The sequence below is a fragment of the Bos taurus genome, chromosome 7, assembly GCF_002263795.3.
Source record: "Bos taurus isolate L1 Dominette 01449 registration number 42190680 breed Hereford chromosome 7, ARS-UCD2.0, whole genome shotgun sequence".
Taxonomy (NCBI): domain Eukaryota; kingdom Metazoa; phylum Chordata; class Mammalia; order Artiodactyla; family Bovidae; genus Bos; species Bos taurus.
The window spans coordinates 34,657,542-34,685,344 of NC_037334.1; the positions used below are offsets into that span (position 1 = coordinate 34,657,542).

The 27,803-nt window shown below is 33.6% G+C and overlaps 1 protein-coding gene across 7 annotated transcripts in view; it reads right to left on the reverse strand.

Annotated features, from left to right (window-relative positions):
* The window catches only part of DMXL1 (Dmx like 1), a 125,824-nt gene that overhangs the window by 20,917 nt on the left and 77,104 nt on the right, over positions 1-27,803 (reverse strand). For 2 of the 7 annotated variants that reach the window (XM_010807136.4, XM_059888702.1), the window contains 11 exons: positions 25,776-25,906; positions 24,901-24,986; positions 23,529-23,730; positions 22,172-22,289; positions 18,962-19,024; positions 12,819-12,905; positions 9,419-9,540; positions 8,913-9,054; positions 5,610-5,660; positions 5,296-5,356; positions 727-854 (listed from right to left, as the gene is read on the reverse strand). In XM_010807136.4, the coding sequence (XP_010805438.1) occupies positions 727-854; positions 5,296-5,356; positions 5,610-5,660; positions 8,913-9,054; positions 9,419-9,540; positions 12,819-12,905; positions 18,962-19,024; positions 22,172-22,289; positions 23,529-23,730; positions 24,901-24,986; positions 25,776-25,906 (1,191 nt within the window). The remainder of the gene's footprint in view (positions 1-726; positions 855-5,295; positions 5,357-5,609; positions 5,661-8,912; positions 9,055-9,418; positions 9,541-12,818; positions 12,906-18,961; positions 19,025-22,171; positions 22,290-23,528; positions 23,731-24,900; positions 24,987-25,775; positions 25,907-27,803) is intronic. The other 5 variants (XM_005209157.5, XM_059888703.1, XM_002688999.7 and 2 more) reach the window with 3 other exon arrangements.

Below are 27,803 nucleotides of genomic sequence, written 5' to 3' on the forward strand. Positions count from 1 at the left end.
GCTGTTTGTAGTGCTAGTAAGACAGAGGGGAAGAGAGAGACAGTTTTAGGAAGGAAGATTACAGGAAGTGAAGACAGTAAGAGCCAAGTTGGCATTTTTATTAAAAGGCCCATAGAATAAATACGGCTTGCCAGGTATAAAGTCTTTGTTCCCCTGAACTCTGTTGCTGTACTGAGAAAATAATCATGGAAAACAAATAATGAATTGGTTAGCTGTGTTCAAATAAAACTTTATTTACAAAATAGGTGGTCTAGGCCATAGTTTGCCAACATCCTGTTCTAGAGCAGGTGTTCCTCAAACTTTAATGTTTTGTACAAATCACAGGAGCATCTGGCTAAAAAACAGATGGTGATTTGATAGGTCTGGAGTCAATAATCTGCATTTCTAATAGGCTCTCAGATGTTACCTACTATTTGGTACCTGACCATATTTTGAGTAGGTTCCAGAGGATAAAGAAAGCAGAAGTATTTAGAAGATGGTCCTATAATCACTTGGTCCTTAAGCATCACATAAAAGAATTTTGATGGACATGTATATAATGTATTTACAGCAAAAACCAAGTAAATTTAAGTTTTGAAAGGAATTTCTTTGAAAAGAATTCATACAGATGGATTAATACTTCACCAGTAGATAAGTGAACTGTTCTTTTCAGAAGCCCAAATAAGAAATATTCATAAATCTTTAACAAAATCAAACCATTACCCCATTTACACTTTTAAATATTACCTTATTTCCTTGATAGTTAAATCTCATTCTTGTAACTCTTGAATTGCCACCAGAGCGGAAACAGGTTATTTGTTGAGAATGGCCCCATTCGAACATTCTGACACTTCCATCTTGAGCTCCTGTCAGATCTGCATTATGAGAGGGAAAAAAACTACAAATTTATTTCAGGAATCTTTGGCAAATTTATTTCAGGAATCTTTGGCAAATTTATTTTTTAATCCAATGTGAAAATATGGAAGAAATACCTAAGAAATGAGTCATAGTCAATTTAGATGAATTCACCTTTGTATGAAACTTCACTTGAATACTCTCAATCTTAAAAACAGATAATTACATAAGGTTCTTTCATCTAAGAACATATCCTTACACAAAACAACAGAAGCAATTGAATCAGATCTCTATAAACTATTTTCTTTTGAAATTATCTCAATTAAGTTTTAATAACCTTTAGTAGATAATGTTCATGATAAAGAGTTAGAGTCTCAGGATTATTTAACTTTGTATGGTGACAGATGGTAACTGGACTTATGGTAATCATTTTGCAATGTATAAAAGTACTGAATCACTGTTGTAAACCCGAGACAAACACAATATTTCAAGTCAACTGTATTAAAAAGATGATCTCGGGATTACAAACATTCAATTCTTATCAGTCATACAAATAATGTTTAAATACCTGCATTTTTCTCTGACAAAATGATTGGAGAAGGTCTTGAAAGTCATGCTAAATAATCAATCATTTCTAATAATTTTATTATGATTGATCTAATACTCAAATACAGTATCCATTTCACTAAGGAATATGAACAAACTAAATGTTATTACTTCTTTGCTTTATCATTTCCTGATTGTATGTTACTAGAATCTTACATAATCCCCCCGCTCTATTTTCTTCTTGTAAAAGGTATATGAAAGTGAAAGTGTTAGTTGCTCAGCTGAATCCAACTCTTTGTGACCCCATGGACTGTAGCCCTCCACGCTCCTCTGTACATGGGGATTCTCCAGGTGAGAATACTGGAGTGGGTTGCTATTTCCTTCTCCAGGGGAACTTTCTAATCCAGGGATTGAACCCAGGTCTCCTGCATTGCAGGCAGATTCTTTACCATCTGAGCCACCAGGGAAGCCAAAAAGATATATAAGTCACCACTATAATGATATATATCATTAATGATATATAAGTTACTGTACAGTTCTGAGAAGTAAATGAGATAATTTATATAAATCATTCAGAAATATACCTAACATACAGGGCTAAACTGACATTAAGAATACGGTACAGAGGTAGTGAAAAATTATATTAATGTACGTAAAGCATCTAGCACATTTCTAGTCATATATGAGTTAACTTTCCTTCCTTCCTTTCCAAGTACTTAAAATAAAGGAACTTCAACTGTTTTGGTATATTTTAACACTGGGCTGGGATGCAAGAGTGAGTACAATTTCTTGTGATTAGGAATGTTAGTAGTAGGGCCACCTGATGTGAAGAGCTGACTCACTGGAAAAGACCTTGATGCTGGGAAAGAATGAAGGCAGGAGGAGAAGGTGGGGCGGTGCGGGGGGCGACATAGGATGAGTCGGTTGGATGGCACCACGGACCCGATGGACCTGAGTTTGAACAAACTCTAGGAAATACTGAAGGACAGGGAAACCTGGTGTGCTGCAGTTCATGTGATTGCAGAGTCGGACATGACTTAGTGACTGAACAACAACAAGGGTACTGTATTCCCCTCCCCCCTATAGTTTTGTCTAGCTTAATCACAAACATAAATTGGACTAGATGCATTAACAAAAATCACTGAATCAGTTCTAATGAGGTGGATGAAACTGGAGCCTATTATACAGAGTGAAGTAAGCCAGAAAGAAAAACACCAATACAGTATACTAACGCATATATATGGAATTTAGAAAGATAGTAACAATAACCCTGTATATAAGACAGCAAAAGAGACAATGATGTATATAACAGTCTTTTGGACTCTGTGGGAGAGGGAGAGGGTGGGATGATTTGGGAGAATGCCATTGAAACATGTATAATATCATATATGAAACGAGTCGCCAGTCCAGGTTCGATGCACGATACTGGATGCTTGGGGCTGGTGCACTGGAATGACCCAGAGGGATGGTACGGGGAGGGAGGAGGGAGGAGGGAGGAGGATTCAGGATGGGGAACACGTGTATACCTGTGGCGGATTCATGTTGATATATGGCAAAACCAATACAATATTGTAAAGTTAAAAAATAAAATAAAATTAAAAAAAAAAACAACAAAAATCATTCAAATGTTTCTATTATTCATGGTTTTCATTTATTTGGAAAAATCCCTATTAGTAGCTTACATGAAAATGAAATACTCTCTTAAAACTTTATAAAGTTAAAAAAAAACCAAAAGGTTCCTATAACCAAGTTGTCTGAGTAAATATCCCTCCTTAGTAACTGGAGAGTGTTATGCTATATCGGTGTTGAAAGAGTTAAATGCAACCTTAAATTTTTTAACATACTCATTATTTTTTTTTAAGTGGAACTTTCTTTTTAAGACTTACCTTTCTATTTCAACTCATCAGATTAACTTCTATAAAATTTTCCTTAAGTCCAAAAGTATTGGTTTATAATGACTAAGATCTTTTAAAAATCTGTTCCAAGGAAGAAAGGAACTGTTTTGAGGTATCAGCAATTCAGTCAAATTTTTAAGAAAACCTATTTCAGGGCTTCCCTGGTGGTTCAATGGCAAAGAATTCACCTGCCAATGCAGGAGACATGGGTTCAATCTCTGGTTCGGGAAGATCCCACATGCCACAGAGTACCTTAGCCCGTGCACCACAACTACTGAGCCTGTGCTCTAGAGCGGGGGACCCACAACCACTGAGCCCATGCATCAAAACTACTGAAGTCCATGATCCCTAGAGCCTGTGTTCCACAACAAGAGAAACCACTGCAATTGGAAGCCATACACTGCAATGGAAAAAGCTCAAGCAGCAACAAGGACACAGCATGACAAAAAAAAAAACTACAAAAAAATTTTAAAAATAAATAAAAAACTCATTTCAAAATTTTTCCAGTTCATGAAAGGAGCCCACTGTTGAACTAAATTACTATCTGTGAGACTTATTCATGATATGAAACAATATACTGTAAAAAATATGTCAGTGATTAGTTAGCATTTAATTTTTCAACTCTCTTATCTGTCAGTTACAGTAGTTCTCTGGAGAAAGTACTTATCCCAAGACAGAAGTTACATGATACTACTTAAGAACTATGAAAATAAGTCCATTAATTGTCTTTGAATCCAGGAATTATTTTATTTAAATCTATGGGCTTGAGGCAGAGCCTATTCATAAACTAGTCAATTGTCATCACACATGCTTTAGGGCTGAGAAATAATGAAATCCCTTCAATATTTCAGGAAACTTCTAAACCCTACTGCAAAGAGTAAGGATAGGTTTTAAGCACTGCCAAATTTTCTTGCTGTGGGATTCATATTATCTACACTTTATATATAAAACACCTTTGACTTCTTCCTCTCTAAACAATCTCATGATTGTTTTTAGTTCATGCTTTACATTAGACTTGTGGATAGAAAACATATACTTCTAGCATTGAATAAATTCAACATAGTGAAAAATTGACTAAAGTTTTCAGTATTATTTTATATCTCTAGCATAAGTAACAGGAGCTACCTATTCATCTTTTATTAGACATCGGTATACAACTTTGATAACACATGCTTACAGCACTTGTGATCATTAAGTAAAAAAGAACTTTGGTTTTGTCATTTGTATTTTATCAGAATATTTCTCATAAAAAAGGTGGTACAATTTTTTATAGTTATTAAATTGGAGGGACATGAGTATCTTTTAATTAACATGCACTATTTTTACTGTTTTTTGTTACTGTGTGGTAGGACAACTTGATGAAGGGCACAACTTAAAAATCTTATTAAAAAAAACTTGAAATACTCACATGCCAATATGAATACTGATTCCAACCCAACAGTTAATTTTAAAGTTGCCTCTATTATTATTTCTGCTTCAATACTTCCAATAATTCCCCATTAATTAAGTTCTTTGTTAAAGGAAGAAAAACTTTTGAGATTCCTAGGAAGATTAACTGAAAGTAAATATATCCTGCCTTAGAATGTATAACCATTTCCTATACTTACTATTAGTGTATCTGATAAAAGATAAACTGATAAATATTAAAAAAAAATACAAACTGATTATGATGAGGCTCTAAATGACCAAGATATGGTTCTGGTCTATATAATAAAAGATGAGAGTGATCCAAGTATTAAAACAATAATTGTCAGCTACAATTTAACACTATGAAGAGTACAGAACGCTCAAAAATAAAATGTGCTAAGAAATATGCAGCAAAAATGCTACAAATTTACACATTAAGTTAGTCTTTATTAATTCAGGAAAATTACTTTCTCTATTTTTACTCAATTTTGAGGTGATTTTACTTGCTAGCAAACATTCTCAACAAAAAATAAAAAAAAAATGTTGACTACTTTTGATTGATACTAGAATTTTCCTTTAAATTCTTTACAATAATGGCTTATTATCAACTTACAGTAAGGAAGAGTTGGATGAGAAGTCATTCTTCTGACATTATTAATGGCTTTCTTAATCATCTGTTAACAAAGAAAAATCATTCTTTTACACTTTTAATAAAAAGTAGCATTAAAATTTTATACTGTGACAGGAAATTCAAGTAACATTTCTTTTTGTGTGATTCCATAACTATCATAATGGGTGCTAAAAATTCTAAATATGATAACAGAAATAAAATTTTTAACAGCTCAGCTAACATTTTAAGTGTACATACGTTTTCTGCATCATTGCCTAGGATCTAAGAACAAATTCACCTCAAGAATTTAGTCTTACCTCCTTTCTTGCCAATTCTTTTCTGATCCCATTAAATTTATTGGAATAATCCTGAATAGGATAAGGTTAAAAAGACAGGCAGAAGCATGTGAAAAAAAAAAAAAAGAGGTAAACAGAAAACTGTATAAATTTTTAACTGATAGTTTGGAACTACTTATTCACCCATTTTAAAATTATGCTTTGAATGGTTTAAGTAGCCTGTCAAACAAGAGTAAACTAAGTACTTGAAATTAAAGGGATAATTTTAATTTACAGGATATATCCTACTTATAGACTGTAACTAAAGTTATAGATTATCCAAAGTTTGTAGCACCAGTCTCATGTACATTTTTTTGTTGTTATTGTTCTTTTGGATTTTAAATTGTTTAATTAGCCCAAAGCCATAAGTAAAGTGCGGATGTAATAGGGAGGGACAGAACTAGGTCAGCAGAATCAGGGAGGAACAGAAACACTGAAAGACATGTTTGGATACAGCTATACTCCAAAAGAGCAGAAACTGGTCCTAACTAGTATTCCTTTTCATTACTATGCATAATTTAATAAAATAATAGGACTAGAAAATATCTGATCAAATTCTCTACCCACAAAAACTGAAAGCCTGCTGAATGTTATTTCTGTTTAGTAAACATGTTTAAATCTCTAGTCTCAATTAAAAAAAACAGCCTAAAGATTCTTGATTTTTCTTTTAATTATTTTTTTCCCCTAGTAAGAGTATCAAAGAAAGGAAAATCATGAATAAAAAATACAAAGAGTTAAGTTTCTGAAAGCATATGCAGACTAGTGCAAGGGAAAGAAATCACTGATTATTTTAGAAGATCTATTTAAAAGAAACCACCTTATATTATTATTATGTGACTCAGACAGTAAAGTGTCTGTCTACAATGCAGGAGACCCGGGTTCGATTCCTGGGTCGGGAAGATCCCCTGGAGAAGGAAATGGCAATCCACTCCAGTGCTATTGCCTGGAAAATCCCATGGACAGAGGAGTCTGGTAGGCTACAATCCATGGGGTCGCAAAGAGTCGGACACAACTGAGCAACTTCACTTTCACTTTCACCTTATTATATTGGTGTCTTTTTCCTGAGGATGGAGTAGGGTAATCCCAATACTTATGTTTACAAACCACAATGACACCAACTAAAAAGATGTTCTAACATTTAAATAGGAAGAAAATTCAGTCCTAAGAGGAATGACAAAGGTAAATTTCCATATAAAAATGCTCTGGAGAATAAGCAAATATTTTCTGAGCATCGACTAAATGTTAAGCACACTCTACTTAGAGATCATCAGTGTGTATAAAGTAGGCATATAATAAACTCTCAAAGAGCTTACATTCAGAAGGGTATAAAAAAATACAACCAAATAATAATAAATAGATAATTTATAAATTGATAAAAGCTATAAAGATGATAAAATGGGATAATATGACGATCAAATGAGAAAATAGGGTAACTGGGAGTAGAGGAGGGAGGAACAGATACCTTTGCTAGGGAAACAAGAGAAATCTCTGGGAATCTGAGTTGAGATCTGAATGGTAAACAGCAAATATTGTAAGTAGAGAACAAGGCAGAGGCTCTAAATCTGATGTGTTCAAGTGGTAGAAAGAAGGTCACTGCAACTAGAGAGAGCAAAGAGAATCCAGTGGGGAAAAAAGGGAGATGCTGCTGCAGAGGCTGGCTGAGTTTAAGACACACAGGACCTTAGGGGCCATGTGAAGGACTTGTTTTAAAGCAGTGCTGGGAAATCCTAGATTTAAGCATGGGAGTGATAACCTGAATGATGTTTTAGAAAAGAGAAACTCTGCCTGCTGTGTAACAGACAGAGGGAGCAGTTGTAGAAGCAGAGATCAGAAAGAAAACTGTGACAGGAAGAATTGTATTATATTCTCTGAAAATAGAGCTGGAAAAAAATGCTTATTATTTCTTTTAATATATTTGTATATTCTAAGTTCTCCTTTAAAAGATTAGTTTTACAAGTGAATTTCAATGCATCTGTCCACTGGAAAAAATTAACTATTAATGACCAAGTCTTTTCTTTTGAATAATCACTAGACTGTTTTTCATATTCTTCAATTCAATACTTAAAACAGTTCTCCATGAAGTCAATGAGTGAAGAGGAATAGAGGGCTTTAACAGAAGCTCTACCACAAATTGGAGACAGTGACCTGAGTTAAATTCCTTGACCTTTCTTGATCTCAAGCTACATCTAAAGAACAGTTAAGTGGAGTAATGTAACAGCTACAACAGATATCTCAAACAATAATAAGGTTATATGATTGGTAAAGGAACTGCATTAAGTATGAAATATTATCAGGTATTATTAAAGATAATCAACTTTATTTAAAGAATTATCTTCACTAATTGGTAAAAAAAAATTGGGTGGGGGGGCAAAGACAGAATTCTACAGGACTTAAGGAACTGTGGGAAAAAAAAAACACCTACCACCTAGCAAGTCACCGAAAAATTGCTGGTGCTGGGTTTCTTTGGTTCTGTGTATCGATTTCTATACTCATGTAGATACAGCTATGGATCACATCCTAGGTAATCAGGGCTCAAGAAAATCCTCCATTACTACAGAAAAATACTTTTTCAGTTCATCTGCATATTATATTTTGCTTAAGTTTTTAAAATATTTGTATCATTTTTTTTTCATGAAAAGAAAAATATATTTGTCTCAGGATCAACTAAGAGTTGTTAGTTGATAACCATTTAAAATTATTATCTAAGTTAGGAATTGGCAAATCTTTTTTGAAAAGAACTAGATAAATAAATGTTTGGTACTTTATGGGCATATAGTCTCTGTCTCAGATACTCAGTCTTACCATTGTAATGTGAAAGCATCCATAAACAAAATACTAAAAAAATGTGTGGCTATGTTCTAATAAAACTTTATTTATACACAATAAAATCTATATTTCATGTAATTTTCATGTGTCGCAAAATACCATACTTATTTTGATTTTTTTAATGGCTTAAAAATATACATTCTTAGCATGTTGACACAAAAACAGGTGGTAGGCAGGATCTGACCCACAGCATGTGGTTTGCTGAGGCCTAATTTGGAACAGTAAGTTTCAAATAATTATTATTTAAAATACAGCTCTTTGTATTTCCATTTATTTAAAATAATTTTTGTTATCAAATGAAAACCTATTATTCTTCAAATAAAAAAATCAGAATTTCCAAAAAGTATATGACTTACTAAAAAAATTAAAATTTTAAAAAACATTTACATCATCCTTTATCTTATTAATTTAGAAGGGAAAAGCGGACATTTATACACAAACATTTTTAACTTTACATACCACAGATGCTCCTCTGCCAGTCTGTGTACTACCAAGCCATGGCATGTTAATTGGAGTACCGGGATTGCTATGTGTGTATGGGGTTGTACCTTGCACAGCTGTTAAATCATCACGAGCATGTATAACCAAGAAATCTTCTGATCTGCAAAAGAATGTCAGCCAGAATAAAACAACCCATCAGGTCTTCATTTCTTGTTATACCTGAAAGCTCTAACATATGACTTTGCATTTCTCTTTAAAATTAATTTTCTTCAGCTCAACTTCTAACTCACAGCCAATAATTCCATGCATGAACATTTTCAGATCCCTTCTCTTATTCCCTCCCAACCCTCAACCCACTTTTTTAAAGTTCCAGCCATCCCACTTCTTTATTCTTTAGCATATCAACTTCCATTTTGCTTACAATCTAGGAATATTCCTTTAAAAAATAACTTGAAAGGTACAGTTCTGTGGATATCATCATTCATACTGCAATATCACCATTTAAAAACAAAGTAAAAGGGTACCCTTTGGTTTCCATTTCTACATCATCATCTACCCAAGTATAGATCTGTGTAGCCAGAATTCCAGAAACATCTAGTTCTTGAACATCATGGCTCGAAGCAATTGCTATGCAGTTTCTATTCGCCTGAAAAATAAATCATATAATAATTTTTAAATAAAAAAAGCATAATGTGTATATGGGCTACTTTTGAAAATGGAGACTACAAAACAGCCTCTAGAAATGATAACTTTAGGTATAGAATAAATATTATTTTCACAAATAAATATTTTAATAAACTTTGACTGAGATAACCATCAGGATGAGCTTGGAGATATGTTTATATTTTGAGAATTTCACAGCATTCAGCAGAAGGCCAGCTACAAATGGAAATGCAAGTGCCACTTCATTTCTTCAGCCAGTAGCACTCTCTCTCTAGTCTACTAGAATGGTACTATCTCCCTAAAATTTGCACAGTTCAGAAATGTGAAGTGAGATATTGAAAAATATAGGAGCCCTGGAAGGTAAACAAAGGTAAGGGAGATAAGAACTTCAAACTGAAGAAATAATGGTGGATTATTCAAATAGGATGGTATTGCTTTCTCCTAAAGCCTTTCAATCTTAGGCAAGACAAACAGAATTTGGAAAGGGGTCTTGTGGCTCAGTTAGTAAAGAATCCGCCTGCAATGTGGGAGACGTGGGTTCAGTCCCTGGATGGGAAGATTCCCTGGAGAAGGGAAAAGCTACCCACTCCAGTATTCTGGCCTAGACAATTCTGTGGACTGTATAGTCCACAGGATTGCAAAGAGTCGGATACGACTGAGCAACTTTCACTTTTTCAGGGCTTCCCTGGTGGCTCAGAGGTTAAAGCGTCTGCCTGCAATGCAGGAGACCTGAGTTTGATCCCTGGGTTGGGAAAATTCCCTGGAGAAGGAAATGACAATCCACTCCAGTATTCTTGCCTGGAGAATCGCATGGACGGAGGAGCCTGGTGGGCCACAGTCCACGGGGTCGCAAAGAGTCGGACATGACTAAGCGACTTCACCCACTTCACTCACCAAGCAAAGGTGATGAAGTAAGTATTTCAGAAAAAAATCATCAGTGAAAAGTTGGTCAGATTAAATGATAAATAAATTTCAACATCTACAAATTTAAAATGTGTATCTTTAAAGAAAAAAAGGAAGATTATTGATAGCAAAGAGAAAACAGGACTAATATGTCAATTATGCAAAATTCTAATACAAACTGAGACTGAGAAAACAGACTGAAAAAACTGAGACTCCAGAGATATGTGGAAAAAAAGGAAATTAACTACACTGCTGGAAGGTAATTCTCCACGTGACTCTCTACTTCTGTGTGTCTTGTGAGTTAGCCAATGACTGTCTTTGTTTCACAGTATTATTATCAGGATGCCTATATAGCTATAGTCTCTCCCTCCAGATCAAAAGGCAGATATGCTTACTGTCCATTAGAAAAGATCTGGGTTTCCTGAACTCACTGTTCTCCACCTGTAAGGCAACACACTTTGTTTGGGTATCATCTAGCCCTCTTGCTGTCACTGGGAATTGCACCTTAGGGAACCAGAGCAAAAATGCTAAAGTTCTAGCTTTTGCTTTTGCTGTTAGTAATAAACTATACTTTGTCTCTGGTCCTGGAGTCTTGTGTCTTCTAATAGTATCCATTAAACTGTGAAAGCTAACTTGTTACACTGAATGCAGGGGAGTATCTCAGATCCTTCACAATGCTTGACACAGATAATCCACAACTACACAAATAAGGAAAAGTTCAATGTTATCAGCATTTTTAATTACTGCAATTTAAAGCAAAAGATATTATTTCTTAGCTACAAATTCAGCAAAGATGTAAAAATTTAACAAAATAACTGGAGAAATAAAAATTAAACAAGTACACTCTTACAAAGTCAACAGAAGACGTTGTATTATTATTGTGAGGATGACTGTTCAACTAGTTATATCAATTCAAATAAGAGCAAAAAGCTAGTTTGTTTTATAACACAAAATATTAAAATCTTATTTTCTTCAGGATAAGGAAGGTACTAGTTGTGTATAGATAATAACTTTATATTTGTATTTCACATGTATATATCATAATATATAAATAGCACATCATGAGAACTGCCTGGCTAATTCCAAACTTGCCTGCTATGAACAGAACTAGTCATTAATCAGGAGTGTCGTATGAGGAAATGAGACAAGGAACCCAGGAAAAGATGAGGAAAGAATGACAAAGGAACTATCTAGATGAAATCAAAGACAAGACAGACAAGCATAGGACGATGAAGAACCAATTGATGAATGATTATTGAATGGGTAATGCCATAGGATATGATCTAAATAATATTTTAAAGTTATGAATCCATGAAAAAGTGTGAGAGTGTGTGTGTGTGTGTGTGTGTATCTCTCTCTCTCTCTCTCTCTCTCTCTCGAAGGCAGGAGGAGAAGGGGACAACAGAGGATGAGATGGTTGGATGGCATCACCAACTCAATGGACCTGAGTTTGAGTAAATTCCGGGAGTTGGTGATGGACAGGGAGCCCTGGAGTGCTGCAGTCCATGGGGTCGCAAAGAGTCGGACATCACTGAGTGGCTGAACTGAACTGATATATATACACACACATATCTAGATATGTATATCCTTTAGGTTATTGGTAGTAAAAGGAAATGAGCAACTAGAAGTTTTTATACATTTTTTAGTAATGCAGTTAGGCGAGATAGGAGGGGAAAGGGCTAAGACAAATTTCAACCGTGGACCACTGTACCTAAGGCTACCTCTTCTGTAAGTAGCTTATAGACACCTCTATGGAGGATGCTGAGTAGAAGGGTAAGGGATACAAAGCAAACACTCTAGTTGGGCAGCTATTATAGCTAAAAGTTAAAGAGGAAGACTTTCTGTGAGTCACATTTAAGCTTAATTTTGATCTAAGAATCACATTCAACATATTCATATAAGAAAGACAGAAAACATTTTCTTTGGATTAATTGGATGTGTTGTATAAACTGTAAAGGCAGGGAACTTCCCTGGTGGTCCAGTGGTTAAGATGCCATGCTTCCACTGCAAGGGGGTGTGAGTTCGATCCCTAAACAGGGAACTAATATCCCACATGCCCCGCTGCATGGCAGAAAAATAAAAATAAAATACAATTATTCTCAAGGCAACTGCATATATAAATACTTGAGACTTCCCTCTGTTTAGTAATAAAGTATTTTATCTGCTATATATCCAAAGTCAAATAAATTATCAAGCAATATAATCATCTTATATAATAAAAAATTTACTCAGATTGCAATTTAGGGAGTAGAAAAATAGCTTTGAGAAAGGGAAACAATGCTAGTAAATAAACTGACAGAATAGGTGACATTCTCCAACTATGAACACTTAATTAAAGAAAAAAGTCGATGTACTTACTTTATTAACAGCAAAAGCAGTAATGATATCAGATTCTTTATGAATAATTCTTGCTTTACCTCCAGGATATCCCAAATCTGCTTCTATCTACATGGAGGGAAGAAAGATAGAAAAATACAGCAATTTTAGTAATAGGAAAAAGAAATATGCCGGTCTTTCATTTAATACTTGCATAAATTAAGATGCTTTTTAGATAATTCAAATCCAAAGGTACTAATTTACATTCTAATTATTTCTGAAGCAAAATTTGGTAAGAGAAAATGACATCTTTACAAATTTGCTTTTTCACATATAAAAACATAATTGATAAACAAATCCATTAACTGCTTATATTCTTAAGGTGCAATAATTTAAGACATTCTAATTATTAAAGTAAAATAAATTTACCATACTTAAGTTTATAATCTTTTGATAATATTCTAAAAATATAAAAAAGCCAGAAGATAAATATTTTAGATCTTGCAGACCAATAGAGTCATGCTGCATATTCATTTAAAAAACCTTTCAAAAATATAAAAACCATTCTTAGCTCATGATCTACAGAAGAACAAGAGGACACAGCCAGCTGAATATATTTTACAGACTCCGTATAAAATAACTTTCTAGTTATAAAATAAACGTGAAATCCTGAAAAGCATAATATTTTACCCAACTCAGTAATCATTTTAATAGCTGAATAGACCATAATCCAATATACGTTAGACAAGGGAAATGTATTTGACCTTTTGCTTATACCACAGAAGGCAAATACATCTTTCAACTTAGAAGAGAGTACTGTATAAAATTAAAATTTACTAAAATAATCAGAGGTAAAATGAAGAGGCAATTGTTAAGAGTTAGAGATGTTACTTAATGCACTATGATTCATTTTATTTTATACTCCCTAACCTTCAATTTTTAAAATAAATTATAAAATGTTTTATAACTCATCATGAAATACAAAAGTTATTAATTTGAAATTATAAAACAAATTTACTTCCTGGAAAATTTAAATAAAATATCACCAATCCCCATCCACTGTTTGACCACAGAACTGAGTAGGGTTAGCAGTATTTTTAAAAATGGCAACTAAGATGACAGTTCATTTACAAAGTTGAAATAGACTTATAATTAAACCAAAATAACCATATGCAATCAAAACTCACAGTCACTGGATTGAAAAATGTCAAATATAATCTTAAATGAAACTTGCTAACAAATATTTTAAAAATTCACTGCTCATACACTTTGGTTGATTTGAAGGTCAACTTCTTTTCTAAATAAAGTCTTACCTGTCTGAGGCTCATCATCTGTAACAATGTCTAAGTCAAATTTTGTAATCCCATGACTAAAATTCCAAATTAACCACCTATTTGCCTGGTATCTAAAGCACACTAAGTGTTTACTATTGGTTTTTAAAGAAATTAGATATAAAGACAAATAGTATTTCCATGGAATAGAGCAATATGCTTTTTGCTGGCAATGAATGGGTGGGTGGGTAGTGTCACCTGCAGAACAGTCTTCAAACTTTACTGTCATGGAGAGAAAAGCAAGAAGTTCAAAAAAAGCTTCTTTGGTAAGGAAATATATTCCTGTCCTCTCACTATCTAGATTTATCAAAACACTGTTTCTCAACAGTGTGGTCCCAAGATGATCTGCATGAGAATCACCTAAAGGGGGTGGAATGGAATAGGAGGAATGGTGTTTAGCATTAAGAGTTTATGCATATTTAATTTTGAGAACAATAACAAGTTGTAGGAGATGAGTTTGGAGAAGTAGCAGGTTTGATTTGTACAGAGCCTTAAAAGCCATAATAAAGAATCCAGATTTCATCTTTCAAGTTAGAAAAATACTGGAAGGTTTTGGTAATTCTGGATGTTGTAGGGCAAAGCACAAAGGGTGAGAGACTGGCGGCCAGGAAATGAGTTAAGAGGCTACCACAATAGCTCAAGTGAGAGGTAGTGGTGGATTTGATTAGGGCAGTAGAACAGTGGTAGCGATTAGAAATAAGATAAATTTGTCAATGGGCTGAAACTGCAGTATGAATATTAGAGGAAGCAAGGATGACTCCCCGTTTACAGATCTGTCTCAATAAAGGATACTGGATGAAAGTAAAGGAAAGAGTGGGTTTAGGCTGGAATTAGGGGAAGACAGAAAATTCTGTGTTTTGACATTCAGGGGGAGGTAACTATTAGGTTATATATGCAGGTCTGGAATTCATGAAATGAGTAGGAATAATTAGGCAGTAATTCCTAATTATTCCTACTCATTAAATATTAGGAATAATTAAGATTATCAGCCAATGGATGATATTTAAGCTATCAGATAAACCAAAGAGAAAGTAAAGATAGGAAGAGAAAAGGTTAGAGAAGTCAGTCCTGGAGTATTCCACATTTCAATGGTATGAAAAAAAAAAGATTGGTCATTTCAGGACTGGGAAACAGCACTGGGAAAGAGAAATACTGACAGTGAATAAAGTGAAAGAACAGGAAACATTCTCGAACCAAGAGTTTCAAAAAAGTAGCTGAGATTAACACTATCAAAGGATACTAAAAAGTTGAATTTTATAAAGACAGAAAATTGACTACTGTAATCAGTTTAGTCACACACTAGGACAATCACAATGCAGCGGGCTAAAGATAATACCTAACTAGGTTAGAGGAACATGTGACATTTGGTAAATAGGGAAGGAAGTCCATTGGGGAATGTTCACAGGGGCATTCAACTGAGTTGACAATGTTTCATTTCTGAAACTGGGTAGTTCCTACATGGTTTCTGCAATATTACTCTTTAAGTTTCATTCTTGAATGACTTTATAGGCAACTCTACAAATGAATTTTCCTAGATAAAGGTTTAGAGAAATAAGGTGATAGACTCAAAGATAGATTTTTTTTTGGTTTTCATATTAAAGACAATAAAATATATTTACTTACATTGAGAATAACTTAGGTAAAAATTTATCATGACAGTGAGATGAGGAATAAATACCGAAGCAAAGTTCTTGGCGAGGTAAGAGCAGATAGGATCAGTGCACAAGTGGAAGATTTGGCTTTGGATAAAACAGCATCAGATCATCTATTGTGAGAGAAGGCAGAACAAAATATCTGCATATAGAACAGAAGTGAGATCGGGTGATGGGACAATATGGTGGGCTAAACCTCTGCTGACTGTACTTATTTTGATAGCAAAATGAAGTCATCCATGGAAAGTAGTAAAAGAAATATTGGAAAGCTGAGATAAAAGGGAAAAAATGTAGGGAGAATGAAAAGAAAATGAAGAAAAAATTATGATGGTGTGATAGTTTAATTTGAGATTTGTGACTATAAATTTTAAATAAGGCAAGTCCCCATGGTTTGTGTTTTTACTTCATCCATGTTCAGCTACTTGGGTGCAGACATAGAGTTGGTAGAGAGCTAGGTTTAAACAGGTTTGGGAATTTTGAAGGCAAGTACAGTGTAGAGAGAAGAGGGCAAAAAGGTTGAGGAGGTTTGCAAGGGATTGATCATAATGAAAGAGCTTCCCTGGCGGCTCAGATGGTGAGGGCTCATGGAATCTAAGCTGGGGAAGAAAGGAAGGAAGTGGGGACATGATGTGAAGTGAAGAGAAGTTGCTCAGTCGTATCCAACTCTTTGTGACCCCATGGACTGTAGCCTACCAGGCTCCTCGGTCCGTGGGATTTTCCAGGCATGAATACTGGAGTGGGTTGCCATTTCCTTCTCCAGAGGATCTTCCCGACCCAGGGATCGAACCCAGGTCTCCTACATTGTAGGCAGACGCTTTACCATCCAAGCTACTAGGGACATGATACTGGCAAAAAAAAATACGGAACTCGCATGTGCTACAAACATTAAAAGTCATACAACATAAAATCAGAGTAAAAAAAATCACAATGAATATGGTCTTAAAGGTCTTCTTAATATAAGGTTTCAAGTCATGCTTATAAAATGTGATTGGGCTGGATATATGAGGGTGAAATCCAAATATTAATGCTAAAAGAGATTTTTATGAGATTATGTAGATAAAAAAACTAACCACAGAATTACCATATGATCCAGCAATTCCACTTCTCAGTATACACACAAAGAAATGAAAGCAGAGACTGGAAGAGATATTTGCATTTCAATGCTCACAGGAACACGTGTATACCTGTGGCAGATTATGTTGATATATGGCAAAACCAATACAATATTGTAAAGTTAAAAAATAAAAAATAAATAAAAAAAAAAAGATGGGATACAACCCAAATGCTCATTAACAGATGAATAGATGAACAGAATACATTATATATACACAAGAGGATATTATTAATCTTGAAAAGAAACAAAATTCTGGTACATGCTATGACATGGATGAACCTTGAAGATGTTACACTAAATGAAATAAGCCAGTCACAAAAGGACAAATATTGTATGATTCCAAGTATGATGGGTACTGAGGGAAATAAAATTCATAGAGTGAGAGGTAACTGCCTGGGGCTGGAGCACTGTTTAACAGGAAAAGAGCTTCATTTTAGGAAAATGAAGAAGTTCTGGGAATGGATGTCATGATGGTTGCACTACCATATTAATGTATTTAATGTCACTGAACTGTATACTGAAAACAAAATGATAAATTTTATATACATATTTTATCACAATTTTTTTAAAAGACATTTTATGCAGAAACTGATCTGAATAGTATTTGGGTTCCACAAGGCTTTCTTTAGGAATTGGAAAAGAAGGGAAAAGTTCTAACAGACTAAATCCAGGACTCTACTGCTATTTCAATTAAAGCAGCAGCATGTTTAAAACTATCAACTCTCATTTTACAAGTCGAGGCCTTAGTAAATGAGGCTTCAAGTGTGGAATGAGCTCAGTGTCACACAACACATCTATGGAAAGGTCTCATTAGTGGTTTTCAGTTACTACGACCTGCAATATAATGAAGTACACCTGTATGCCCAGGTGTACTTCAGCACGACCCTAATGATTTACTAAAACAAACATGAAGATGAGCTCTAAAAAATATCAAAGGCATAACAGAAGGAAATGGGAAGCAACTGGATGAATATAAAATTACATCAATACTCAAAGAATTAGGGAATATGAATATTAAGAAATAATTTTGTTTTCAAGATTATAGCAGAGAAATGAGAGATAATATCACCATATTCTACTGTGTATTAAAAAGATAAGGGAAAACTATTAACAACTTTAACCAATAAATTTGACAACTGAAGGGAAGCAGAAAAATTTTTTTAAAGGTATGGACTAAGAAAGTTCACTTAAGAAGAAACAGATAGCTTGAACTACCCTGTATCTGTTAAAAAATAAGAAGCTGGAGATTTAAAAACTCCAGGCCCAGATAATTTCTCTGGTGAATTCCATCAAACACACAGTTAACAATATTCTTTGCCTGGTAATCATTAAAACCACCTGGGAGTTGTTTTATGATTGTACAAATTCTCATCCTTTCTGCTCTTGTTCTCAAGTACTTTGAGTACTTACTATGCATAAGGCAATGTGCTATATGCTACTGGTACTGGTAAAATAAATGCTGTGTGTATGTTAGTTACACAGTAGTGTTCAATTCTTTGCGACCCCATGGACTGCAGCCCGCCAGGCTCTTCTGTCCATGGAATTCTGCAGGCAAGAATACTGGAGTGGAATATTGCCATTTCCTTCTCCAGGGGATCTTTCCAACCCAGGGATTGAACCTGGGTCTCCTGTATTGCAGGCAGATTCTTTACCATCTGAGCCAAAATAAAAGCTACATAATATTATTTGATATATTTTAAGTAATTACAATCACAGAAGAGAATTTTAACTTCAAAAATGATACTTGCAGAAACAGAACAATACGACTATAATTCTATAATACCTACTATAATTATGTTTTATTAAGAACTTTAGTTTTATTTACTCATAAAAATTTGTAGCCAAAACAGGATACATTCAACTCTGTTTAAAATTGCATTCTCTTAAAAACAAAACAGAAATATTTTTTAATGATTACAATATTTAACTTGTTAAAAAAAAGTAATTTGAGGTAATTAATTACTTTAAAAAGTAATGCAGCAATTTAACTGCATTGGAAACAAAGTCCAATCCAGAACTAAATGCAAACACTTTGTTTTTCCCGTTAAAGAATGCAATTTCTAATTTCAGTTGAATGACATTTTGTACCTTATTGATGTTTGGCTCCTCCATCATAGAATTTTTGATGGTTTCACAGTTGTCCTCTAATGACTTCATCAAGAAAGAATAACCATATGACAAAGAGTAAAGATGAGATGTAACATGTAAAATACTGGGGATATTTCTTTTTATTTTTAACCAAATTTACTAGAAAACAATACTGAACTATTTTTTAAAATTTCATATATTTTAAACGAAGTATGTGTGGAGAGGCATGATTGGGGGTTGGAGAAAACTTAATCCCTCAGAACTCATTAACAATCACTGCAAATTTTATTCTATTTCCTAAGAAATTTTTACTCACTTCACTCATTTGAAATGTTGACATTTAAGCAAGATTAAGTCCAGAGTACTTTACACTACAAATTTCAGAGCTACGAGTGCCAGAGTATTATCAAATGAAAATTAAAGTCAAACTGTTCTCTTACACACTATTAAGTCTTATCTCCATTATGATATCTCATTCCTCAAGGAAAATCTCCTGATTAGAAACTTTGATTTCAAGATTTCTAACTCCTTCTCTTGACTTAGCCAGAAATAGTCAATAAAATGCTTGGAGCCACATATTCTTTTTAAAAGAGGATATTAGCACTTGTTAAAGACAGAGATGGTTCACGACCTTTAGTTCTTAGAAAATGAAACAAAACAAAAAAAGAAACTGAGGATTAAGATGACAGCTGTCAAGCATTTTTGGGGGGTTGGGACTGATTAGGATATAGTCTATTTGCAGCTATCTATATTTGTATTTTACTTTTAAATAAGTACAGTGAAGGACTTCTATTTTAAAGATGTAGGTGCCAGCAAACTATATTACATAGGAAAAGAAAAGATCTGAGGATACACCAGAACTTTAATGTCAGATGAAGAAAATTTCATTCCAAACATGTATAGGAATAAAGAAACAGCAGCACTCTCAAAATACTCTCCAACATCTACTGTAAATATAGGGCCTGTCATGTATCTATTTTCTAACCATCTGAAAAGTCACAGAGACTTGGGCTCAACTATTAATTAGCCTCCAATTAAAATAAAATAAATTTATATTTAAAAAAATCATCATTTTATAAAACAGAGAGATGGAAGGTAATTTTGAAAATACTACAAAAAGCCAGTCAACTTTCCAGTAAAGATTAAGTAATTTTGTACCAACTCTATAAAGTTAATATTTTATTTAATTCCATTTAATCTATGTTTTACTAGGTAAAATTTTTCTTTTCATATTTCCTTCATGAAAATGTCACTATCACTGTTTAGAATAAGACAACAAAGCAGTAACAATAAATTTCTCATAACTGCCATTAATCATGCTGGGTTTTAAATAAGTTAAGTCTGCTAGTCAAATACTGAAAAGTGTATTATATTTATTTTGGAGATTAAAAAAACTAAAATCAGAGAAAATATTTAGCTAAATGATAACTAAAATGTTTTATAGTCTAGCATCCATATTCATGATTTTTATTAAAATAATTACAATACAAAAATAACTAAAATTTTCTTAAGATATTATGAAACTCCTAAAAAAACTAAGAATAAAACAGCAGATGAGTTTAACAGGTATATCTATACTCATTTATCCATTACCATTCCTTATGCATTCTGGCTTAGTTATGCTCTATTCCCTTAATGATTCTATTTCCTGATTCAACTAGACAATGTAGTAGTAAACTAGTTTTTTGTTTTGTTTGTTTTGAGAATGATTTCATTTCCCAAATGCACTAAATATATCAGCAGTGGAGAAATATTTTTATTTTCACAACTATATTTATCAAATACGGCAATGGGTTTTAAAAAATAATTTTGTACTTGAAATTACTATGCTCAATTTGCATGTTCATATTACAAGGTGCATCAAAGAAATTAAAGTAGTAATAACAAGCATAGTAAAACATGCTTTTTATTCAGAATGCAGCAGCGCTTTGTATATCATTATTAGAAGGCTTTAACTTGCAACATATTATTTTAGTCAAAGGTACTTTAAAATAAGAAACATTACCTCACCAGTAAACACATTCTAATTACTCTGACACTCTTATATAGCACAATTTTCAATTTTATTTATCCAAAGGTTTTCTTCAACTGTTTTAAAGTAATACATATATTAAATATTTAAGATATGTCTCACCAAAGGTTAAAAAGAAGTACGTTAACTTGTACTATATTTAACTGTATCTATTTTTTGATTAGATACTTATCAAAAGTCTTCTAAGTTAGCAAGAATACCATGTATTTTGTTTCCTGACTTGGCTAATTCAAATATATTTACATAATCAGGCAAATAGTAAATAGTAACACATGTAGTTGCCTCTAACAAATTAGTTCTTAAACTGACAGACAAGACATAAGTAATTTTTCTTTTCCAATAAGGTTAGATGTCATCTTGCTTTTTGCTAACTTGTCTTTAAGAAGCCATTCTATTTCCTTATCTTTCCAACTGCAATCTCTTCCTTTTTTCCTCCCACTTCAAAAACTGAAAAGCCTGCTTTCAGATTAGTTCAGAGCTTCTCAAAGTGTGATCCACAAACCAGCCACCAGTCTTGAACTCTCTGTTACTGATACATGAGAAAATAAGGAATTAACTACATCACTAAACCCACTGCTTAATTTATACAATACTTCTTGATAGCAAAATTATTTCAAAGAAAGAAGCAATATGTTAATTTATATTCCAGTACAAGTCCCCCATATCAAACTGGACTTATGAGTAGCACTGAACTAAATGAGAAAAATAATCTGTATTATGATAACATTAAGGTACAATCAACCAATTACAGTATAATTATAAACTGAGATTATAAAACTGTACTAAGTATCATCAATACAATAAAAATAAAATGTACATATTTGATATGTTTTCAGTATAAAAACCTAGTTTCAATGAAACTTCTAAGAGAAACTTTATCACATGAAAAGGATGGGAAATTCCCCCTTTGTCTCAAATGGTAGTCATGACAACTCAAAATCAGGAAACAAGATACAGAATTCTAAGTTAAACAGTATCTTTTTGGGGAAAAAAAGCCCCAACTACATCTGAATTAGTTACTTCAGTTAGGAAAATATCAACTGTCTCTATGTATTAACATACATGTTTATGACATAAAAAAATGAATTTTTATAAAAGTCTGTAAAATACAAATCTTTATAGTTAAAAATACAAGGCATTAATAACAAAATAGCAAACAAGTTTTAATTTATACAGACCTCATTTAGACATCTTTTCTTTGTGAATATATTTCTGATAAAGGTTTCTTGAATTTCTTCCTGCTTCACCAAGTACTGCCAAAGTCTCTTCACAGACAGTGCCAAATGGTGTTTAGATCTACAGAGAGGCAATATATTTCACTATACACTTCAGAGACTTCTGATTAACCTGATTACATTTCCTTGGTGCTGTATCAATGATTATAATAATAAGTTATCTAGAATCAGACCACATCATCTAGGGTAGTAATCAGTAATACTTTTCTTAAAAGAAGAGACAGTAAATATTTCAGGCTTTGTAGGCCATATGTTCTCTCCTACAACCACGTAACTTCACCACTGAAGTGGGAAAGCATCCACAGTTAATACTAAAATGAAAGGGTGTGGATATAAACCATAAACCTTTATTGACAACACAGAAGGAGGTGTGGATTTGGCCCCATGGTTTGCAGTTTGCTGACCTTTAACCTAAGATTATAAGATCTAACAAAAGAGGTATGCGTCCTAGAAGAGATCCAGAAACAAAGCCACTAAAAGTGTTGTCTGTGAACACGTACTAGCCCATGAACTCTGTTACTGATGAGCAATGAGGGAAGAGCCTGTGAAAGAATGGGAATCAACTATATCACTGAGCCACGAAGTACACTGTTTCTTCAGTTAACATTTTCTGTAGTAATTTTCTTAAGGAAGCAAGCACTGAACTGATTTATCTTTTGGTACAAATGCTTTATTTCTTCATGTACAGTAAAACAGTTTGCTAAAAAACTATTCCAAATAGCTCTGCTCCGAAGTAGGTGTTAGGGAATGCTGGCCAACAGTTCAAATCCAGCCTACCTTTCATATTCAAAAATAAAGTTTATTGACTGTATTATATTTAGAATAGATAAGCAACAAGGACCCATTGTATAGCACAGGGAACTTGGCTCAATATTCTGTAATAACCTAAATGAGAGAACAATTTTACAAAGAATGGATACTTGTATGGGTATAAGTGAATTACATCTATAACTAACAGATCATTGTTAATCAATTATACTCCTATATAAAACTTAAAAAAATTCATTGGATCACAGATATGCCCATTCACTTATTGTTTATGGTTGCTTTCACTCTCCAATGACAGGGTTGAACAGCTCCAACAAGGACTGTAGGGCCAGCAAAGCCTAAAATATTTACTATATAAACCTTTGTCACAAATGTTTGCTAACATCCAGACTATAATATGCATTACACAAAGACACAGATGTGAGCCCAGAACAGAAATTAAATGTAAGAAGTACTAAAACATTTTCTTCTTGAAATACCACTAACATTCTGACTTAGTAAAACTCAAAATAGTATCCATATGAAAACCTACTTGAAAGGAGTGTTTGTAGGTTCCAGCAAAGCTTTGTGGCGGAGAATTGCAGGACCTGCAGAAACACTCTCTTCAGAGGTATGACTTGCAATGAAATTTTGAGGTGGTCCCCCGTGGATTTCAAGTCGTCGGAGAAGAACTTGTTCCCAGCACTGAAGAGTTTTTAGAACAGCATGGCAAAGTGGTGAACTAACTGGAAGCTCTAAAAAGAGAAAATTGACCCACATTTATCTTCTGTAATAAAATGCTATATTCAATCTTACAAACGACTGAAATAAGATATACACATTTTGGCAGAGGAGACGTGAAAGCGAGGTGAGCACAGAAATCCAGAGGACTGAAAAGAAGGATGCTGTAAATCTGTATGGCATTTCAACATAATTAGTGGCCTAGGATAACAGAAAAAGGGCAATCTAGGTCAAAATTACATCATACCTTTACTACTAGAACTTGAAATAACATTTGTGACTTGTGATTTAAATAACTGCTATAGGAATTACTGCATCTGACTTTAATTTCATATGAAAAAAAATGTACCTGAATATTATAAAAATATGTCTGGACGGAAAATCACTTACTTTAAATCTTTGTATCAGCCCAATTTCTGCACAGCATATAACTTACACTTCTTTTGAGAATTAACACAATACACAAGGTAAAAAAAAAAATTTAAATAATACTACAAAACTCAACACTTCACATTTTACATTTCCATACTTCTAAATCCTGATCCTACTTTCAATCTTTAGCTATTTTTTTACCTTCAAAAATCTAAATAGTATGCTTACTGCAAATTCTTGAGTTTTTTCAAGTTTAGAAGTGATCTACTGATTTAACTACTATGGAATATGAGAATAAACTTCCTTTCTCTCCATCAATCCAATATAGTCCATAATAATTTTTGGTTAAATTAGTATTTTAGCATCTACCTTGTTTTATATATATATACACACACACACACATACATATAAAAATGCGGATCACAGCTAAACTACTTGGTACAGTAATAGTACCCCTTTCTTTCCTATACAACCTTTTCATCCATCAGAGTTAATAATTACTACATTTTTGCTTTTGTTTAGTCTCCTGTGTGTCTACAACTAGGAAATACCCAACTCTTTGACTAGAGCTATAAACACAGTCTTGGTGCAGTTAATCACATCAGCTGCACATTCCCTGCTTTCTTGGATCCTGTCTTTCTAACAGCAACTAATAATATGATAGACTCATTTATAGATGGTTGCTTTGGTTAAAAGAACCCAATCTTCTACCAGCAGGAAGTTACTAAACTTTTTCTCCACTATTTGAAAAAAATACAAAACAGTAAATCAAAAGCAATGGCAATATTAGTTCATGTTAAGCTATGTATTACCTGCAAGATCATGACCTGCAAAAGGATAGAAAGTCTTCAAATTGCTGAGCACCAGCTGTACCATTGCCAAACGCATCAATGACCAACTATAAATAAAGCAATAGATTTGTTAAAAATTTACTTAGGGATTTACAAGACTGTACTACTCTTTGTCCCAATAACTCACTACTAGGAATCTACCCTGAAGATATACCTCCACAAAAACAAAACAATATACACATGCAGTTACTCATGTCAGCATTATCTGCAATAGCAAAAGAGTATAAACAACAAATTATCCATCAGGAGAGTAATGACTGAATAACTAGCTTTGAATCATGGAATATTTTAGGGTAGCCATAAAAAAAGAACAAAAAAGGATCTATGAATGTTAATATGAAGTGAACTTTAGCATGTATTAATAAATAAAAAGCAAGCTATAAACATTACATATAATATGGTACCTACTACCTTCTGTGTAAGAAAGCAGCAGAAATAAGATTTTACATACACAGAGAGACACACACAAGCTAATTTTTGAAAACAGAAGGATAAACCAGAAACTCATAAGAATGAGTATCTGTAAACAGCATAGAGGAAGACTCAGCTGGAAGAGATATGCTTCAGATTTGCTTTTTTGTTAAAAATTAAACAGAGACATTTTGGCTTCTTTCTTTTTCAAGTGAAAAATTTATCCCTTATAGTACTGGTTTTTATTACTCTAAATTGTCATAAAGTACACAATCAAAAATTAACTGTGGAATTACTGTTTTGGAAGGGAACTTAACAATTCAGATCTAGGTTATAATTCACCAAGATACTAATTTCACATGCATTATTTTCAAAATTAAAAAAACAAAAATTTTTAAAGAAGCTTAAAATTAAATATTCCATACCTATATGAATTTGAGTTAGAATGTTCCTGGAGATGGAAATCTGAAGCTAAAACATCATCGTCATCATCATCACTTTCCAGACTCTCCTCTGAATCATATTCAGCTCTACTTTGGGAAGCAGGTAGAAATGGCTAAAAGAAAAAAGTTATAGAATTTATTATCCAACTATATGACTTAATACATGCAATTAAATAGCCTAATATCAGCAATTTATTCCATTTTTGAGTACTTCATTAAAAGAAAATAAAGTAGCAAGTATTTGGCTGCTTCTTTTTTGACAGTCTGTGCCTTCAATACCACTTTAGTTGGTTCGCTTATTTAGTCATCGTATCAACAAAAAATTTATTCAGCATCCACTATGTATCAAAAGTATACTCAATGTAAGAAAATTTAAGACGTATACGCAGTCACTGCTCTCACATAACATATTTTAGTGGGGAAAAATAGGCAAATACTAGAAAACTAAATATAAATTGAATTTAGCTGTGTTATAAAGAAAAAAACAGACAGCACTGGGAATAAGAATATCAATAAGAGTTGAGATAAGCTAACCATAAAAGGCCTCTTTGAAAAGTGTAATTTAAGTGAGACTTAAAAGGACAAGAAGGAATAAGCCATATAACGAGAGGGAAGAAAAGCATTTTAGGCAGTAGTAATAGTATGCAAAAAGGCTTTAATAAAGGAAAAAAGTTTGGCATGGGAAAAAAGAATTTGGCTGAAGGCTACTAAAGCAAGAGGACAGTGTTGGCAAAAAAATAGAAGAAAACAGCATGTGACAGACAAGGTAGGGTTTTTGGACAACACAGTAAAGAGTGTAATGGAATGCCACCAGTGAGTGTTAAGTAGAGTACAGGTATTGATATTTATGCTTTTAGGAGTATCACTATGACCACAGCCTTTTTAGAGAAAAGTCAAATGCGAAGAGTAGAAATGGGAGACATCAGAAATTAAGGCAAGAGCGGGCAGTCTGGATACAGGCGTCAGTCATGGAGATGGAGTTAAATAACACATTCAGAGTATACCTGGGGGAATGCATTGACAGATTTACTGATCAACTTGGAGAGCAAGGGAAAGAGAAGGAAAAGACAATTTCTGGGTTTCTGCTTGAGCAACTACATGGATGAAGATGCCAATTACCAAAATGGGAAGACTCTAGTTGTGACAGGGGAATTACTGAAGAAAATAAAAAACCCAAATCTTAAAGACCAAGATTCACAGGTCAGGTAGAAAAGGAAGGATAAAGAACATTTCAAAGGAATAAAGAACAAAGTTAGGAAGTAAACTAGAAGAGACTGGTATCAAGAGAACGAGATAAAAGTAATTCAAAATGGAGGAAATGGTCACATGGTTGAATGCTGCTAAGAGGTCAAGTAAGACGATGATAAAGAAGTTTCCATTATATTTGATAACAGAATGGGTGCCACTTGAATCTTAGTAATAGTTTCAGGGGGCAGTTGTGTCAGAAGTCATACAAAGACTACAAGTGAAGGGGACCTATGGTAATAAGAGATAATATGTATACACTTTTGAAAAGTTGAATGAGAGTGAGAAGCAGAAAAATGGGATAACAGCTGGAAAAAACTGGGGCGTCAAAGCAGTATTTGGGATGTGAGACAGCAGAGGACTATTCTGTTCTGATGGGAAAAGACAATAGAGAAGACAGAAGGCTAGAAAAGAAAAGCAAGGACAGGATTCAGACTAGCACTAGAGCCTTTGATAGAAAAGATGCTTCCTCAATAGTAAATAAGAGGAGAGAATAAGATGAGAGATTCATGACAGAGTGATGAAAGAATTTTGTCTGATTCTTTTTTTTAAATGACTTATGAGGTCATCAGTTGAATGAGGATGAAAGAAGAGATGTGGGAAATTTGAGAAGAAAACAAAATCTTGGATTCAAGGAAGCTCAATAAAGAAACACAGCAAGAGGAGTAGAACTTCTGGAAGACCTGAGAGAATAGCTTGGTGGTCCTTTGCCCCAAAAGCAGTAATGTGCTGCACTATGCTCAGTTGCTCAGTCATGTCTGACTC